At 38.0% G+C, this 14,921-nt stretch overlaps 1 protein-coding gene across 1 annotated transcript in view; it reads left to right on the top strand.

Annotated features, from left to right (window-relative positions):
* Positions 1–2,651: 2,651 nt before the first annotated feature.
* Positions 2,652–14,921, top strand: part of ACMSD (aminocarboxymuconate semialdehyde decarboxylase) — a 73,243-nt gene continuing 60,973 nt past the window's right edge. Inside the window, exons 1-2 of the mRNA XM_015425781.1 lie at positions 2,652–2,708; positions 10,395–10,439. Of these exons, the coding sequence (XP_015281267.1) occupies positions 2,652–2,708; positions 10,395–10,439 (102 nt within the window). The remainder of the gene's footprint in view (positions 2,709–10,394; positions 10,440–14,921) is intronic.

Raw genomic sequence — 14,921 nt, 5'->3', positions numbered from 1 at the left:
TTCAAGTGGGGTTTTTTGTTTGCTATATTTTTAATGAAGGGTGAATAATTGTCAAAATTAATTATTCCAGTGTCAGAATGTTGTATATTTTTGTGTGTGTTTTTTCATAGGTTTGGCAGCTTCAGGTTTAGCACCTCTGACAAGAAGTCTAATGTTTGGCAGGTTAAGTGGAGATCCTCAGCTTTGCACCAGGAATCTTGGTTCCCAAGACTTCAAATGTGGGGCTTACTGCAGACTCATCTTGAGTCCCACGAGGTACTCACTATAAAAACTTAAAAGAGATTTGTGGTTGTGTTGGCCAGATACATGAGGAGTCCTGTACCTTTAAGAGTCATGCTGAAGAAGATGTTTTTCCAGATGCAGCTTGTATTGTGATGATGCTGTAAGGATGAGAAAATCTTTTGCATGCCCATTAGAGGTATGGGAATAGATCCTCTCTTGTGACTAGTCATTCTAGCAATGTGAGAATGCTGCTTGTGCTGTGGCATCAGTGGCTGCTCTTACACATTCACATCTCAGTGCTAGTTCAAGGGTAAAACGTTTTACCCTTGGTCTGTCTGTGAGACTGTGTAACAACTCATAAGATTACGAAAGAATAGTAGGAAAGAAGTCCTGTTCCACTGAAATTAGTGGCTGTTTCATTTATTCTCAGGTTAAGTGACAGTTAAGTGTTTAGGATCCATATTGGAGCAATTGATTTAGCAATGCTAGTTTCATAAACAAATCAATAATCTCTCATCTGGAGCTGTTTTCAGTCAACCATACCTTTTCCCCACAAGGCACTAAACTAAATGTGATTATTCTTTCCTCTAAACTTCCCTCAGAAGGCTGGAAACATCAGAGAAGCTGCCTCTCTTAGCCTTAGGCTTGGCTGCAGGTAGATTAATATCCTGTTCCTTGGCTGATTCTACATAGCAACAGTATTTGCATAGCCTCTTCTCATCAGTAGATCTTTCTGTCTCTCTTTTAACAGCTTTTTGAGTCTCAGTGAAAAGCTTAAGGTAGTATTATTGCAGAATTTCTGGTAAATTTATATCTGCTTTTATCACTCTTTACAGTCTTAAAGATATATAAATCTACCAGGAATTCTGCAATAATGCTATCTTAAGTTTCTCTTTGAGGTACAGAAAACTATTAAGAAAGACACAGAAGGATCTACTGAAGCCAAGTGAGTTAGCTTGAAATCAGGAACACCATATTTTTGTTTTTGTTGTTAGCATACAGACTGATGAAGAGTTTCGGATACCCCAAAAGCTTGCATACTGTTTTGTAAAATAAAAACTGGAGTCTTGTGATACCTTAAAGACTAACAAAATTTTATCCCAGCATAAGTATTCATGAATCCTGCTTCTTCAGATGCAATGAGTAGATCTTTCCCATGCTGTCATCTTATGTCCGAGGTACAAAAACAGACAACAGGGTCAAAGTGCAATGAAATGCAGGAAGTACAGGGTAAATGTAATTCTGTGGAATTCAAATCTAATCAAGAAAAACAGACAATCTTCCCCACCCATTAACAGGTGTTAAACTAGCATACCACAGGTAGTGAAAGGGTTCTAAACTGTGAAAGTTTATACTAGAATAGAATTGTTCTAGTCACAAGACTTCTTTTTATTCTGTTTTGTGATATTGTGGTTGGTTCTAATAACCAGTATTATATAGCTATCATTTGGAGATTTTCATAATACTTGATAAACAAATGTTTGAACATTTGTGAGTGCTCAAACCCCATCATGAGAATCTGTTCAAAATAATTTAGGGACATTAGTATTTCCTTTGTCATGTGAAACAGACGGGCCACAAGCTTGTTAAAATAAAGAAGGGTATTTAAATGAAGAAGCAATATCAAATTCCTGGCCATCAACACTTTGTGTGGATAACTACTAATTTACATTTTCACTGGTCTGAAAAATTATTATCCCATTGTATATCTGAAATTAATATGGCTTTTGGAAAGATATTTTGGGAAATGTGCTGTCACTGATAACAGATGTAATTTGGTATTACAGCCAAACATTGAGAAAAATGTCATGCTACATATGAACAATATTCAGTAGTCCTAGAAAACCTTATTTGGGGATAAATTCCCCAAACCTGATAGGGTTCTTTCATAACAGTGTTGTATGAGAACAAATTTTCAGTAATATTTGTCATGTGTACACAAGTGTTCCTAAACCTAGCAGTCAGTTACATGAAAATATCTTTGCTGATGGCTCATGCATGAGGAGTAGAAATGATAGAACTACTTCATTAGATTTTGAGAAATTAAACCTAAGCTAAGGGGATGTTTTTAAATCAAATTGTTCACAAATTATTTATGAAGAAAGCTTCTAGCATATTAACTTTCTGGTTAAAGCCTAGCAATAAAATTAAAATAATTTATACTTTAATTGTTATGTTCCACATCTTGATATGAAGACTATAGATTGTAAATTATTTAGCATTACATAAGAGAACTCCTTGGAAAAGCTGCCTTTCTGATTGGCAACTGTAAATAAGTATCCTGATAGGATAGTGGGAGGACTTGAACAGCAATTTAAGTTAATGGAAAGCCTAGCTACCACTCCAAGGACAGGCAGTGCATACGGACAATTCAAGTTTAAAGTAAGAGAAGCTTTTATAGAAACTAAACTTCAGGTGGATTTGCAGAGATGAAAATTGATATTCACAGTCACATTCTGCCTAAGGAATGGCCTGATCTAAAACAGGTAACAAGAACATTGGCTATTAGGTGCAGAGGCAGTATAATTTTTTTATTTCTATATGTGTTTTTCACAGAGCTTTATCTCAGATAGTTATAGGTTTGAAAACTCTCTTCTGGATTAGATTTTTCCCTCTCTGAACTACAAATAATATGTGAAAGAATGCTCTCCGTTTCACAATGGTTCTGATACATTAGTATTATTTGAGGGCTAAAGGGAATTTTAAATAACTAATTTTTTAAAGTATGCTGCTTAAATAAAGTTTTTAAGTATACTGTTAAATAAAGGTATTCTGCCAGTTGTTTTAATGGAACCAGACCTCTTGTGTTTGTAGTTTAAATTTACAATTAGTCAAAACAAATACCAATTCTTCAGTTGCATGATTACCTCTAGAAAAATTGACAGGAATGGAGAGTGGGGGTTCCAAAAATCATTTGGCTTTTTACACCTTCTTAAATTGCAATGCACTGCTTACTCAAGGTAAATTAAAACACTGTATTAGTCTCCTTCTGTATCAATTAGTCCACAAACAAATCCTGTTATTGCTTTAATTCTCTCTAGAAGCAGAGAAATTCATAACATTAGATCAATAAACGTTTCGAGATTTGTGAGTGCTCTTTGCACTGCGTTATGTCAGTGGAAGCATGCTGGGACGCACTCATGTAATGGCTTTTCACATGAGTGAGGATCTACTGTATTTTCATCATTTGCATTTTTTTAAAAAATACAGTAATGTACATTTGAAAGAACAAATTGTGCTTTTGCATTGAGGTAACTTGCATAACTTCAGACACATAGGGAAATTCTAAACCACCTGTTAACCATATGTTAGCAATAAAGTCTGAAAGAGAGAAAAATAGGTTTTTTGGCCTGTTATATGTATATATGTTCACATACAACCTGTCGTGGTCACATGAAAACAAATTGTATAGTCCTCATTCACTTCAAAGGAATGTATCCATGAACACTTACCCATCCTTCAAATTTGTATTGGTCCATTCAGTACTTTTGGCCTTGATCTAGTTAGAGATTACTTGGTGTACAGTGCAGTCCTAAACAGAGCTACTATTGACGTCAATGAAATTAGAAGTCTGAGCACCACCCCCTAGAGTTGGATTTGACTAGCTTTCAAGCAAGGGAAATCTTTACCTTTAATTCTGTTTAGAATTACATTGTCAATCCCATTGAACACAAGGGAATTGGCTTTTTTAATTGGTTTCAATGGTCTTAGTCATGATTAATTTTATTGGATTGGGGCTTTTTAGCAGATCAATTTGATTCAATGTAAAAAATGTGTATATGATACAGGTATCACTAAAGGTGCATTTCTGAAATAGTGATGTGTGAAATAACATTCATGAGTTAACTGAAGCTGCCCATTCATTATGTTTTTATAGAAGCCCTGTGTTTGAGCAGAGGATACTTCCATGTTCAAAATAGGCAGTCCATGGATTTCATATTTTAAATCCCCAGAACCGTTCCAGAGAGTCTGCCTGACTCTCAAGAGCAGCTTTCCTATGGGAAAAGCATGAAGAAGACATAGAAAGATCAGTTTTATAAACAGAGCAGAGCTTGAGTTCCCACTTATTACTGAAAAGGAAATACAGTCTTCAGTATTTCCTTTTCTATCCCCTATTATAGTAACACAATAACAGGGCAGTCCCAACACCAAAGAATAAATGGACACAAATCTGGCATGAAAAATTGCAATATTCAGAAACCAGTGGGGGCACGTTTTAATCTTCCAGGACATATTGTTGCTGAAAGTTGTTCTCTTACAAAACAATATCAAAAGGAGTGGTGAATTAGAACTCATCAATAGATTCAACACTTTCTCTCCCCCCCCTTTTAATAATGACTTGAGGTTTCCTTAGTCACTAGGTGTTAATAGCTCCACAAGAACCGCTGTTTATAAATGTTAATTAGCTCCAGTTTATCATGCCTTTGCATTGTACCTTTCTTAATTAGATCCAATTTTATGCTTCTCCTGCTCTTCCTATCTATGATTGGGAGTGGTGCTCACTCTGTCAAAGACAATTTATTAGGATATATTAAGAGGTCAAACATACATCATACTACTAATTGTTATACATCTTTTTCTCCTATTTCCCCACCCCTTTTGACTTCCCACAGTGCTCCAACCTCCAGCCCACATCTTAAACTTTTCCCCCTTACTCGTTAATCACATTCTACAGATAACATATCTTTCAACTATTATTCTTATACATGTATCCTTCTTCTAATATTATTCTTTTCTCAATAGTTATCAAAGCAAAGTTGTTCTTTACATCCCAATATTTCTCTAAATATTCTTTAAAGTCTTTCCAGTCTGCGAAAAATTCTTCTGCTTCCAGATTTTTAAGTTTTCTTGTCATTTTGTCCATTTCAACCATAAAAAGTAATTTCTTTATCCACTCCCCAATTTCGGGAGTTCTGTCTTGCTTCCAGCACTGAGCATATGTCATTCTAGCAGTTGTGATCATATACCACATCAAAGTCCTTTTTGCCATGTTGACTTCTTCCATTTTAACTCCTAAAAGTAATATTTCGGGTTCTTTCTTAAATTTACATTTCACAATTTTCTCCATCTCCGCATGAACTTCAGCCCAATTTTTTTTTGCTTTATCGCATGTCCACCACTTATGATAAAAAGAGCCCTCTATTTTTTTACACTTCCAACATTTGTTTGACATGTTACTATTTATATTTGCGATCTTTTTTGGTGTCATATACCATCTATACATCATCTTGTAACAGTTTTCTTTTAAATTATTACATGTTGATATTTTCATTGCATTTTTCCATAAAAATTCCCAAGATGACATAGATATTTCTTTATTCATATTAACTGCCCATTTTATCATCTGCTCTTTAACTGTTTCATCTTCTGTATACCATTGTAACAATTTCTTATACATTTTAGATATCAGCTTTTTACCTCCCTCAAACCATACATTTTCAATTTCATTAAATTTTTTCCTAAACCCAAAAACTCTTTTATCTGTTTTAAACAAATCATAAATCTGTCTATATTGTAGCCAACCATAATTAAAGTCCAAATCTTCTTCCACTCTCATTTCAAACGTCTTTCCCACAGGCTTCAAGATGTCTCTATATTGTAGCCAGTCTTCTCCTTTATGTATCAAATAAGGTTTGATTACCTCTGCCGGTACTATCCAAAGTGGTCTCTTGTCCGAGAAGAACCTTCTATACTTAGTCCATGTATCAAATAGAATGGTGCTTTAAAAAGTTATCCATTTTCATTTTCCCATACCATAAATAGGCATGCCAACCAAATTTACAGTCATGTCCTTCTAACGCCAACAGTTTTCTATTGTCCAAAGTAATCCATTGTTGCAACCAAGTTAAGCAAACCGAGTCATGATACAGTCTAAAATTTGGTAGTTGAAATCCACCTCTTTCTTTTGCGTCACATAAAATCTTCATCTTGATCCTTGGTTTCTTCCCAGCCCACACAAACTTTGAAATTTCTTTCTGCCAAGAATTTAATATCTTAAAAAACGAAAAGAAAAAAAAAGAATTTAATATCTTTGCATCTCTCACTATTGGGATTGTCTGAAATAAAAACATCAAACATGGTAAAATGTTCATTTTAACCACCAAGATTCTCCCCAAAAGCGACAAATTTAGTGTATTCCATTTTTTTATATCCTGCTGTATTTGGGGCCAAAGTTTGTCATAGTTATTCTTAAAAAGGTCTATATTCTTCATTGTCAAATCGATACCTAGGGAGTGGTGCTCACTCTGATTTGACTGGTTTGACATTTTTTAACTGGATCCTCTTTGTAACATCTCCCCACTCCCACCTTTCTGTTCCTTCTGTGATATATCTCCTGTATGTGTTCCATACAGCTAATGAAGTTAATTCTACCCACTAAAATTTGTGCTGGAATAAATGTTGCTAGTCTGCAGTACAACTGGACTCCTGTTTAATTGTACAGTAATAGTAAAAAGGTAAAGGTAAAGGTTCCCTTGCTCGAAAGCCAGTCGAATCCGACTCTAGGGTTGCGGTGCTCATCTCCGTTTCAAAGCCGAGGAGCCAGCGCTGTCCGAAGACATTTCCGTGGTCATGTGGCATTTCCGTGGTCATGTGGCCGGCATGACTAAACACCAAGGCGCACGGAACGCTGTTACCTTCCCACCGAAGTGGTCCCTATTTATCTACTTGCAATTTCTTGCTTTCGAACTGCTAGGTTGGCAGGAGCTGGAACTAGAGACGGGAGCTCACTCCGTCATGCGGCACCCTGGGTCTCGAACTGCTGAACTACTGACTTCCACAGCCTGCAGTTCAGTGTCTTAACCACTTGAGCCACTAAAAGAAATAATTGGGCCCTTAACACACAGCCCCATCCTTTGCCCCTCTTTAAAGCCAGGCTATCAGCCAATATATTGCCCTAGCTTGTCCAGTGAGGAAGGGGAAAAATATTAATGGAATATATGTCAATTACATTTGCAGGCCAGAGAGGGAAACAAGGTCTCTTCACTGTAGTTAACAGCCCAGCGAATGAGATACTGAGTAGTTGCAATGTTCTAAAATTCCTCCTGTTGTTTTGGTGATATTTGGGCTGACCAGATCTACTGACTTGGAAAAGGACTGGATAATTTGAAACTGAAACATCATGCTTCCCAGTCCCTTCCACCTGTGAGTCCTGGAGCAATGCCCCCATTACCCCCCCCCCAAATACAGTGGTTTATTGGATCATTTTGCTAATGTCTGGAAGGGGGAAGGGAAAATTGCGTGAACAGCTGAGGCATGTTTGATTCATATGCAAGGGTTGCCAGCACAGCAAGTGCACTGAGATGCTGTATTAATCAAACGATTTACTACAGGAGAAATTCTACAGAAGTAACTGAAACTACTCCAGATCTATTCTATTCTGGAGTGCAGACCGCAGTGCTAATATAGGTTTTGGAACATATTTTGCTAGTACAGGAATCTCATGGATGGATCACAATTCCAATGCAGGATTTATTTATTTATTTATTTGTATTTTTTACCCCACCCTCCCCACGAACGGGCTCAGGGCGGCTCACAATCAGCACTTCTAACTTTATCTGAGAAAAAAGTGAAGTTGTTAATTTCCATAAAGTGAATCATTGACATTAATACAGATTTTAAAAATTGTTCATCATTGGGTAACGATGAAGCCAAACTATTCTGAAGATGCTGAAAGGCCACAGATTTTTTAAAAATTAACAAAAAGTCTGCCAAATTGCTTAGCTATCCTAATAATAATCAAAGTTTATGTATGGGCTCAGTTTATGTATTGGCTGAATGCCATTTAAGCTACTAGTACAGGAATCCCCTCACCTTTATTTACTAGAAGTCCATCCTTGCACTGCTGATTAAGGGGAAATTGTTCCAGCTGAACTTGCAACAACATCATCATCAGAATTCGACATCAAGCAATCTCCTTCTCTGTCCCATAGTTCCCTGTGCCACTATAAATATTTACACTGTGCAGTGGGTAGAACTTTGGGTCTCTACATGTCCTTGAATAATACCACCCCACAGCTGAAGAACAGCCCCTCCCCCAAGTTTGTGCTTCTGTTATGAGGAGGGAGATCCTGCTACTTCATGAACATTTACATGACAGTTCATTTATTCTGTGGGAATCAAGGTGTCAGGCTTTGAGCACTTTTTTTTTTTTAAGTTCACTGAAGACACTACAGCCTTGATACAGAGCCTTTTCTGAAGTGTTCAAGTGTTCAGAAAAGGCTCTGTATCAAGGCTGTAGTGTCTTCAGTGAACTGCATCAAAACTGTACTCAAACCAGATGCACAACTACATAATTATTAAATAAATATGTTGTAATAAGGATGTGCAAGAGTATTTTACAACTGGTATGGATCAATATCAACACATCACTGCTGATAAATTTACTTTCCCAGGCAAAGCCAGATTGATGTCAACAGAAAGCCGACATTACACAGGAAAGGCAGGATTGATCCCATATTATTTGTGCTGAAATGTTGAAAATTCGTCTTTATAAACTAATTGTAGAAAAATTAAAAATAAATTTAGAATACATTTTTGATCTATCATAATGAAATACTTCAACCCAAGAATATAAAATAATAGACTAGCCTTAACCTTTCAGTGATTTTCTCCCTGTTGAAAAGGTTTTAAACCTCTGTGAGAGAATTAATGATCATTTCACTTGTGTATTTGAAGACCAGCTCTATTCTTTAAATATTAATAGAAGATGGTGACCTTCATCCCTGCTGCTGAATCAAAGAGGCTGAAAGACAGAATCAATATATTATCTGCACTAATGGTTAACTAATTATAGCTCAGCAGAACTTACCATTTTAGTATTTTATTGCCTAATCCTTAAAATTTTTTGTGCTTGCATAATTTCAATTAACTTCCAAGAGGAGCCTTAACATACAGTGGGTAGCAGACCTTTCTTTAGCAATATTAGCCACACAAACAAAATTATGTGGACAGCCCAATGCCATACTACTTCCTTTGAGGCAGATGTGATACAGTCTCCTAACAGCTGTTATTGACATTGTGCATAAGCAAAACAGCTTGACAGTGTTGCCATAGGCCAAACTGGACAGTGGCGGCTCCCTATTTTTAAACACAGAACAAATCATAGAGAAAAGGGAAATAGAAAAGGGGTGTGTGGAAGAAGCAGGCAGAAACTTACCTCCTACCAGTTTCTTTTCCTAATATCTGCAACAAGTTGAATGCTCAGCTATAAAAAAAAAAACAGTGTTGGGGAAAGGAGTTGTAGGTAGGTATGGCATGAGGGGAGGGTCTGTACACCTCACCCTTGCATCACTTTTTTGTCAAATTGGACTCCCATGCACCTTGGGACAGTGCCCTGTTTATGCACGTTATACTTTGTCTTTAAATAACGGAACTGCTCTTTGCTACAGATTCTAACTGGTACAAGACTGCAGCAACATTAAAATCCTTGGGTCCATTCAGCAGGTCTTAGTAAGCTACAAAAGAACAAAGTGGGTGGCAGTTCTGTCCCTTCCTTGCTTTAGTCTACCATTTGAGGGGTTCTGCTTTATGACAGAAGCACCATCTTTGAGGGCCAACCCTAGAGCAAGGCATTACTGCTGCTGATTTTATTGGATTTATGGATGTGTGGTGTAATTGGTTTGATTGCTGTTTTTATTGCTGCAATCTGATGGAAATTGCCACAAGCTTGAGAAAACAAAAGTGTTTTAACAAAAAAGCATACAAATAAGAACTTGAAGATAATCCTGTTGGATGTCATTTAACAGAACTATTCTTAGATTCATTAGACTAGCACTGTATTTCTAGCAGTAGCTGGTCAAACATTCACGAACAGAGCATAAAGGTAGTGGCCTCCCCCACTTTGTTATTAGAGTTGTACAAACATTGAGAGACTTGAGCCCAATCCTGTAGTCTATATAATATACACACTATACAGGTGCAAACATTATACAAAAATATGTTATTGAGTAATCACATCAACTACACCTTAGCTAAGTGTGGAGTCATTCTGGGCATCTGTCATTAGGTCTGAAAATAATCAGTCCTTGCCTTGATGGATTTCAGGGCCATTTCCAGAAAATTAGCCTTATGGCTTCATGGCCATGATCTGTCAGCTGGTTAGACAAACAGCAGGTGATGTCCTTAATTTTTGTTTTCAAGGCTATTTAACCATTCTGTACCTCTTCTCATAGAGATATGGCTATGGAGGATGGATCCAATTGGAGCAACATTCTAAGGTAAGCCATGTTTGATGATTTAGTTTCCTGACCTCTGTGACTGATGATAATTATTTGATTATCATGTGCTCCAGCAAATGGAGAGACATTATGGGAGGTATTTTTGCTGCCTTATAGCAATAGCAATTTGTCTAAACCTCTACATAAAGCCACTCCTGAGGCTAAAGGACCCTCTGGAATAACATGAGATGTTGCATGGGGGGACTACAATTAGTAGGGGCAATCCAAAGAAATCCCACTCCTCCCTTCTGTGAACTTTTTCATTCATTCATTCAGAAGAAGAGATTGGATTTATACCCCACCCTTCACTCGGAGTCTCAGAGTGGCTTACAAACTCCTTTCCCTTCCTCTTCCCACAACAAACACCCTGTGAGGTAGGTGGGGCTGAGAGAGCTCTTTCAAGAACTGCCCTTTCAAGGACAGCTCATTATCAGATCTATGGCTTGCCGAAGGTCATCCAGCAGCTACAAGTGGAGGAGTGGGGAATCAAACCTGGTTCTCCCAGATTAGAGTCCACACACTACACCAAACTGCCTCTCATGGTAGCATAAGATTGAATGCCAGTTAAAGACTGCGAGTGTGCTTTCAAACCAGTTCTGGCACTCTTTCTTCTTCATTTTTAATTCCATGGATGTCATGACAGATGTGATTGTAAGGTCTGGAACTTGTTTGTCTCTCTGTACATGGAAGCACTTTCCCCTGCTTCACACAAATGAGTTGCTGCTTTGCAGAACACGTACTGGAGGTTCTGCCTCTGGACCACAGTCCTATCCCTGGCCTTAAGTAAAATGAATATGCTCTCAAACCTAGCTAGCTCATTTCTGTTCCCCAATAGTAAGCAATTACTAACAGCATATTCTACAGCTTTTAAGAAGCAGCCTGCAGAGAGGACATAATGATTAAATGACTTGCACAGGGAGAAAAAGTGCACAGCTTATAGCCGTAACATAATTAACAAGGGACTAATTATCTAAATAACCCATGGAGAGAACATAGCATACAGAACAGAATATGATAAGTTCATTTTTCAGTTTTTTTCATAAATCAATGCCTCTCAGACAAAATAATTGTAAAAAAAAAATTAAATACCGTATCACATACTCTGAAAACCTTCTATGAAATTTCCTTATGTGACATTTGCCCTCTAGGTTTTTGTTTGAAGCACTTCCTACAGGTCTCCATAACAACCACTGCCTGAACCTCGTTATGAATGATAGCTTTAAAAAGCTACTTTTAACAAGCCCAAGAACCATATCAAACTTTGCTATGGTCTCAGCAGAATCATTCATTTTATAACATAACCTAAAAGCTGACCAAGATTTCTACTTGTCTGGCAGTCTGAAGGAAAGAGAAAGAAATAATTTCATAATTTTATAAAAGCTAGAGAGCAGCAATGGCAAAAAAAGTCAATGGCGGCAAAAATACAGTTAGTTCTCATCATTTGTATCAAAAAATGTGAGAACAGATTGATTTCAATAAAAATGTGTCTAAGGTATGTTTGGCAGAACATGCCTGATCTGGCCTGCTGACCTTGTTCTGCCTTGCCCTTCTAGAGGATCCCAACTCCCTGGAGGGGCTTTTCTTTTACTCTCAAGTAGCCATTACCACCACCTGATCAATCTAGGGATTTCTCACTGAAAGGATCAGGACCCTCAGCTTCCCTTCCCAGTCCTAAGGCCTTGCCTCTGTGTCGCCCAATGCCTGGCTACCACAGGGACAGTTTAATGTCTTGTGCACCCCTAGGGGAATAGCCAGTTGCCAACCTCTTGCCTTCCCCCCTCTTGGGGCTCCCTTTTAAAATAGTGTGGTCCGAATTGGTGGAGGTCTAGGTGGTACAGAGAACCACTCCTCGCATCAACAGTTTAAAAATATTTATTAAGGGTTCCTCTTCTACTTTCTTGGCTGTCTGGTTTCCTATTCCAGAATATCTCATTTCAAAAGAAATCGTCCCTAATATAATTAATGACCTTTCCTTATTGTAAATTTTTTTAGTGCTACTTATGTTGTTTAATAGCATGGAATATCTTGGTTAATCACTGTTGGGTTCTATATAAGCTAAATTTCCTTATGAAGGTTTCAACTTTACAGTAATTTATACAAGCTAATATTTGAATTTTATGTGCTTTATATTTGAGTTATGATCATGTTGAACAGTATATATGTACTCTGTATATTATTGTGAAACTGCAATAAAATGTATTTTGGTTAAAAAAAATATTAAAAAGAAAATGCTTACAAGCATACTTTTAGCACGAGCAAGGGAGAACAAAAGAACTTGGTAAAAATGCAAATCCTCTGTCCCTTCCTCTATACATTCCCTATCTGATGGTAAACTATATGACGGGCTCTTTAACTTAGCTTTTCTAGTTCCCTACAGGGTTTTCATTACCTTCAGGCTCCCTTCAGATGTTCTGGCCAAACAGGTGGTCAATGGCTGCCTGCTCAGAGAAGTGGTCTGCCCCTGTGTTCCTCAATGCAGCATTCCAGGAAAAGATAGTAACTTTCTTTTGCAAGGAAGTTTTATTAACTCTGTGTCTCCACCCTGTTGACCAGGTCATGCTAGGTCAAAGAAGCATTTCCTCCAGCTCATTCCTAGAGATTGCCTCCAGAGCTGTACTAGCCAAAAGCCCTCCAAAGTCTGTTTTTTTCCGGTGGGGGGAGGCTTGACCATCCCAGTATCTTTCCTGCTAGATCTATTAGCGTTTGTAAGATGTGCCAGCGAAAGGACTTCCTCCTCTGACTAGAGAGAAAAAACTGGAAAAATGCTCACCGAAGGCTTTTACTCCTGCCAACCTTCCAAGAGACAATGCATTTCTCCACAGTATGTACTATACAAAGTATGTACAGGATCAATTTATTACAAGAATATTTACATTTCATCACAATTGGGTGTCTTTTATGAAGCTTTTAAGGGCACAGTTTTACAGATTGAGCCATTACTAGATAATTGCAATATGAAGAAAATAATGGTTTGTTTCTTATGAACCCTGAGCAGAAGTTCCCTTGTACTCCCCCCCCCAAATGCTGGAGGTAAGGGAACTCTCATGAACAAAATACCACATGGTTATGAACAGGGCTTTTTTTGTAGAAAAAGCCCAGCAGGAACTCATTAGCATAATAGGCCACACCCAACAGCAGGAACTCATTAGCATGTTAGGCCACACCCCTGACAGTGCAGCTGACAGCATATTAGGCCACACCCCCATGCCTTCCCTTGGCTTGCCCGGGCAAGTCAGCCCTTGGATAGGCTGGGGGAGGCATTTAAATGTCTCCCCAATCCTTCCAGGGGGCCCCTGGCCCGCCTGCCTCGGAGTCGCTGGGGGGGGGGGTTGCTCTCCAGGCCTTCCCTCTGTAGCCACGCATGCAGAGATTTTGGCTGTAGTGGGCGTGGCCAACTCTGAAGCCAGCCGGAACTCCGTTCCTGTCCGTTCCTGCCCCAAAATAGCCCTGGTTATGAGGGTCTGCAATTAGGAGGGAAAATTGGACAATATTGCCCTCAACTTGTAAAAATAGATAGCTTGCTCCACCAACAGAAGGAGGTGGGGGTGATTTTACCCAATTTTCCTCATTTGAGCCTCCCACACCACATAGCATTTTGTCCATGAGGCTCCCCAACACTCAGCTTTTAAAGGGAAGGGGCACAGAGAATTGCTGGAGGAAAGGGAAGCCAGAAAGATCCATGCCCATGAGCACTATTGCACTCATGGTTCATAGGATCCAAGTCACTGAATAGCAAAGTTAATTGTATGATTAGCCGGCCTTGGCTGGGAGGGCGGGGTATAAGTCTAAATAAACAAATAAATGGTCAATTATCAGTACCTGATTCAGATATACAAAGTTTCTTTGTAATCTTTACAGAGATTGCTAAATTCTTCTTTAGTTATTTTTTTTCTTAAAATGACACAAATTGTTATGGCTGTCATAGCATGGGATTTTTGTAATATTTTAAAACCTGAAAATTGATGCCTCTAATAAGTATGATTTGCACCCTGGATTTTTTTAGATTCTGGTGCCCAGATGCAATGCAAAAATGAATGTGCATTAAGACATTCATACAACTGTATGCAGAGAAAGTTTTATGTGGAGAACAAACCACTGCAGACTTCTAATGTCTCTGAAATTAACTATCTACAAATTTACAGGTTGAGCAGGTATTATGGAGGTGCAGAAACAAACAGGCAAGCAGTGTAATCCCAGCATAACATAGGTCCTGCTCCTGCAAATCCACATCACCCTGATGGTCTTTAGTTCTCATTTTAGGTCTACCACTGTACCCACTCTGGAAACACAGGAAGAGAAAGTTCACTGGGCTATTTTTCTAGAGATTTCAGGTAGTTACATTAGTCCAAAGCAGGGCTATTTTAAAAAATAATAATAATAATACACTGGGCTATTTTTCTAGAGATTTCAGGTAGTTACATTAGTCCAAAGCAGGGCTATTTTAAATAATAATAATAATAATAATAATAATAATAATAATAA

The sequence above is a fragment of the Gekko japonicus genome, unplaced genomic scaffold (genome assembly GCF_001447785.1).
Source record: "Gekko japonicus isolate JY-2015 unplaced genomic scaffold, Gekko_japonicus_V1.1 scaffold1924, whole genome shotgun sequence".
Classification (NCBI taxonomy): domain Eukaryota; kingdom Metazoa; phylum Chordata; class Lepidosauria; order Squamata; family Gekkonidae; genus Gekko; species Gekko japonicus.
This window is presented reverse-complemented; position numbering and strand designations above follow the sequence as displayed.